This window comes from Zea mays, chromosome 4 (genome assembly GCF_902167145.1).
Source record: "Zea mays cultivar B73 chromosome 4, Zm-B73-REFERENCE-NAM-5.0, whole genome shotgun sequence".
Lineage (NCBI taxonomy): Eukaryota > Viridiplantae > Streptophyta > Magnoliopsida > Poales > Poaceae > Zea > Zea mays.
This window is the reverse complement of record NC_050099.1, coordinates 21,033,163-21,038,088: the sequence shown is the minus strand read 5'-3', so window position 1 is coordinate 21,038,088 and position 4,926 is coordinate 21,033,163. Positions and strand designations below refer to the sequence as shown.

The window sequence follows — 4,926 nt, the reverse complement described above, 5'->3', positions numbered from 1 at the left end:
AATTATTCTCCAAGTAGTAAATGATTTTTTTCAAAACGATTAGGACAGTGCAAGCGTGTGCAACAAAAAGGATGACATACTGACATGTATATAGAAAGCTCAATCTCAAATAGTGTCAAATATCTGGAAAAAATATTTAAATGATAGCAAAATATAGTTGATAAAACCTGACCCTTGGGGGTTTGACCTCCACCGAGGTATAATTTCTTGAACAGTAAGAGAAGAGCTAGTTTGGAAACTCAATTCCCCTTGAAGATCGGAGAGGATTGATGCGGAAATTAGTTTATTTCCACTTTAATCCCCACCAAATCTCCAATAAAATTTGATTTTCCAATTTAGTCCTAACATAACACGAGAATTGTATAAATGATAGAAAAATATTAACGTGTTTGCAAAAACAAAGTTGATAAGAGAGGAAACATAACAAGGGAATTGTATATACAACATCATTTATCACTTGACACATTCATCATTATAAAAGCTTACATCAAATGTAAATTTCTAGCAAGCTGATATAGATTGATGAAACTACTCATTGTCCACGGAAACAGTTCTTTGGCACATGCGAATACACATTCATTATCACCACTTTCAAAATTTTACTAAGGTCGTTGAAAGTCTCAAGATCCATGTATACCATCTTGACAACCTGTTAAGGCCTTGATCAAATATTGAAGTATTTGGAGAATGTGAGATTCAACTATGCCATTTACACATCACATTTGCGTTGTATTGGGGCGGGCTGGCTATTCTCTCAAAACAACCCACAGCATTTAGATCCCTGCAATGGAAGACATGTTTTCAGGAGTTCAGTATCATTAATCTCGAAAAAATAGACTTGAGTGAGCACGAACTCATTAACGCTCAGCATTGTGAAAGGATCGCTAAAGTGAACGAGAAACCAAAACGCAAAAAAAAAAAAAATCCACCTTGGGTACATGGTCATAGAGATCACGATGAGTGGGTCGAGTCTGATGAGGTTTTTGTAGTTGCTCGACGCTAGGCGTTGGAGGAGCGCTCTTCCTTTCCTCCCTTAGCTGGTCGAAGAAAAGCGTATACTGGTGTGCGCCTGCCCCGCTGTTGCTTTCGTTCCACTGGCCCCATGTTGGCACTGAGCTACCTTGTGCAGCCTGTGCATATTATTATAAATTAGGCTCTAATTCACATCATAAAGTATTCCAAAAACATGTTATTTGTATGATATTTGGGTAAATCTGTGATCAGTTCAATTCGCCCTTGTTTCCATTCCTACTCAGTAGACGTGTAGTAATAAACCATGCTAGTATTTTGTTAAGATCTAAAAATCTGTAGAAAATCAGGCCGGTTGAAGTCCCAAGTTTTTATTTGATGAAGTTTTACCAAGTTTTGTGAATTCCGGGCTGAATTTTTTTTTTCCAAACACCGGTAAACCTCACCAGGCTCCTCCTCAGATCTAAAAGGTCGTTAGGAGTATACTCACTTTGGCTTGGTTTCGTGAGCGGTTGGCACCGTCCTGTTGGTTCAGTGGCTTGACACCGTCCTTGCCACCTGGGACAGTGTTCGTGCGAACTGGAGATGCCTCAGGGGCAACTGTTATGCCACTGTTGTTCCTTCGTTTCCTGGCATTGTCGAAGTACATGGTATAAGGGGAGCCTCCGTCAGTGGTCTTCCACTCACCAAATTTGGGGATATTCCCACCATTATTACCCTGCAGCATACATACATATTAGCGTTATTAGTTGGAGGCAGCATGTTTTCTGAGTGCACAATGTAAATTTTTTTCTGTTTCTCATTGCATTTAGAAGAAAATGGTACCAGAAGGGAAAAAATGGGAACAAAATAGGATCAATCAGCAAGGTTTTAAATAACCGGATATAGCGGCCGATATATCTCGATATATCCTTTTTACCTGTGAAAAGTTATGCTATTTAGCCTGATATTTCCCGATTTATCCTGATATTTGCAAGTTTGAAAAGGTTGGGGATAAACTCTGTGTCCCGCTATTTAAAACACTGTCAATCAGTGGCCTATAGACATTAGTCGCCACAGTTCAGGGGGGTTTAGTCCTTGAGGATAGTACAAAACACTACGATTCAGGACAAATCGAATTGTATGGATATATATATCTTAGATGCTTTGACACTATGATCTACACCTCATGCATGATGCTTTGACCATCATACTACAAATTATAACATGTGATGATGATGTTATATTCTGAGAAACAAGTAGCTCAACTGAAGATGAAAAACAGAGCTATCTGATCTTAATTTCGGCGTTGTGTACTATTAGGATTGAAGCATTTGAAATTGTTTGCTATCCTCTCTAAATAGTTAGCAAGTTGCTGGTTCCAACAACATATTATTAGCAAGCATAGTCAAGGTCAGCAACACATCCGATACTCCAGAAGGAAAATAGTTTCCAAAAAAAATGCAAAAGCAAACTTCAAAACATTCAATATGATAACATATTATCAAGGGAAGAAAAATATTTCTTTTGGCCCCCTGGAGAGAGTAAACTTCAATAGGATGTGTTTACTTGGTTACCCTGTTCTATGCAGATCACATGGCAAAGCAGGGGTTTTTATACATATTAAAGTTTTGTTCGGTTCTTCCTATTCTATTAGGATTGAAGAGGATTGTGAGGAATTAGTATGGATTTTGCCTTGCTAGAGATTTAAACCCACTCAATCCCCTTTAATCCATATGGATTGAGAATAAAACGAACAGACACTGGCTCGCCATGCTTCTAAACGAAAGAATCAAAATGAAGTATCTTCAAATGGTGTCTAACTTTCTAGAGTGGCCTAGCGCAAAAAGTGAACACCAAAATTTTGTCAAAGGCTACTGCAGTTTTTGGCCCTTGTATCTGAACAGAGCACACAGGGCAAAACATGGTTCCATGGTGATTTGTAGACGGGAGCGGTCAGCAAGCTATACAGATCAAAAGGAGTTACTCAGCTCCATTTCTATTTGCCTTAACCATCTCTACCTTCTTGACACTAACCAAAATTCTATCTTGCCTGTTTCTTTTTTGTAATCAACGGTGCAAAAACGAATTTCACGCGAAGAAGGCAAGAGAGCGTTCAAGGCAGGCAACCGTTTCATAGGCTGGCAAGATCGTCGAACCCATGAAAAGCAAAAATGAAAGAAGAGACGGGTCATTAGAAAACTCACAGCCATTATTCTTCAAGTCCAAGTATAACTCCCTGTTACGAGGTGCCAAGGCCTTCGAGAGAGGAGCTAGAATGGGATGGAGAAGGCGGTGAAATGATTCCAGGGGCGGAGAGCAACACGACTGACAGATATAGGGGAACGAAGACTTTGGAAATGTTGAACTAGCTTCTGAAGACCTGTTCGTGCTGCCTCGTGCTTTCACGCTTAGCATTGCCAGCTCAACATGTGCTTTGTTAATCCATAGTCTAATCTTCTCCTAGTTGGGAAAACAATTCTTTTTGGATAGTTTGGGAATTCATTTTTAAGAGATTTCTATTTTTCTAAGAGAAAATAAAGTGATTTTTTTAAATGAAAATCTTTCCCAAACTAGCCCTTTATGTTGGAATATTTTGCGGTACGTTTTGCCTGCGAATTTTGTGTGTAATATTTTGTATGCTTGGAGGTGGACCTGCTTGCATTTGAGTGCCGCTTATCTATACTCTATACCACTGTATAATTCACTTGTTTAAACTTTGCAAAAACGACTCAACTAAATTATCCCACACTCATAATCTCCACTAAATCCACCAAATAAGTTGCATTCATACTTAACACACTATCAAGCAGTTTGGATCATCGTCCTATTTTCATTACTCACTCAAATCTAATGAAAAATGTTGTTTAGATCATCCCTCCCACCTCCCTCGTGTCCTTGCCGTCCCCTCTCCCTTACTCACCATGAAATCCCTCGCCTCCCGTCGCCGCTATCAACTTCTCTCCACGATCGTTACGTTAATATGAGCTATATATAGGACTGGACATTCGGTCTATTAGGGTAATTCGGTTCGGTCTATTCGGGTTTGTGAAATTTCGGGTTCTGAAAAATGAGAACCAAAATTTTCAAAATATTTTTAGGAACCAAACCCGAATAGACTCACAATTTCGATTCGGTCTATTCGGTCCACCGAATAGACCCGAATAGTAGAGAGACTGGTATCTTTTGTTAAAATATATACAATGAATAATTAATTGGAAGTACTATTATTACAGCAAGTGATTATAAAAAATAGCATACAGAGATGTATACACTATCGTTTAGATGATATCATTATTTTTAGCTAATAAGTTCATAAATCATATAATAATATCATCACATATTAAGAGTTTTTTTATACTTCAGGTTATTTAGTCTATTCGAGTTTTAAAGGTTAGGAACCGAACCTGAACCCATACTCCGAAATATAGTAATAGGAACCGAAGCCGAACCCGAAAATCCAAATAGACCGATCTATTCGGGTTCGGTCGGGTTTTCGATTTTAAAATGTCCACCTCTAGCTATATGATCGTATAGAAAATTGGTCACGAGAGTATTCCCTTCAAAAAGGAAGTTCGATTGATTGGGTCTGGCGAGCGTTGACAATCTAATTGAAACCTATATATTTCCTGCGCTTCAAAGTTTTGTATCCGTTCATCCTGATTGCATGGTGACACTTGTATAAAAATAGGATAACATTGGCAGCCGTTGGTGCGATGCCACATCGTTGTCGCGGTTGACCATGAAAAGCTCCACCTCTAAACTTCGCAATATCGATGGGCTTGAATTATTCAAAACCTGGCACAAGTTGTCAACCTGGGATTTTTTTTGGATTCAGACATAGGATTTGGTATGCCATACGGTTGACAATAGAATCTTTTTTTATAAATAATTGCCATTTTACCACTGAATTTATTGCCTCCTTACTATACCATCTATATATATCTATGATTCATGTATCGATCTATGTCTATGATT

General features: G+C 38.5%; 1 protein-coding gene across 1 annotated transcript; it reads right to left on the bottom strand.

Annotated features, from left to right (window-relative positions):
- Positions 1 to 367: 367 nt before the first annotated feature.
- On the bottom strand, positions 368 to 3,914 carry LOC103652923 (uncharacterized). Its single transcript, XM_008679915.4, has 4 exons — positions 3,156 to 3,914; positions 1,460 to 1,687; positions 930 to 1,130; positions 368 to 781 (listed from the first exon to the last, which is right to left on the bottom strand). The coding sequence occupies exons 1-4, from the start codon at positions 3,159 to 3,161 to the stop codon at positions 755 to 757; spliced, it is 462 nt and encodes a 153-aa protein (XP_008678137.1). The 5' UTR covers positions 3,162 to 3,914; the 3' UTR covers positions 368 to 754.
- Between the last annotated feature and the right edge of the window lie 1,012 nt (positions 3,915 to 4,926).

What these genes read in the sequence shown, in the direction of transcription:
- LOC103652923 (XM_008679915.4), bottom strand. An exon ending in GCTCACGAAACCAAGCCAAA is followed by an intron (nt 1,131 to 1,459) that starts GTGAGTATACTC and finishes TAATATGCACAG; the next exon opens with GCTGCACAAGGTAGCTCAGT. An exon ending in TCTATGACCATGTACCCAAG is followed by an intron (nt 782 to 929) that starts GTGGATTTTTTT and finishes CTTCCATTGCAG; the next exon opens with GGATCTAAATGCTGTGGGTT.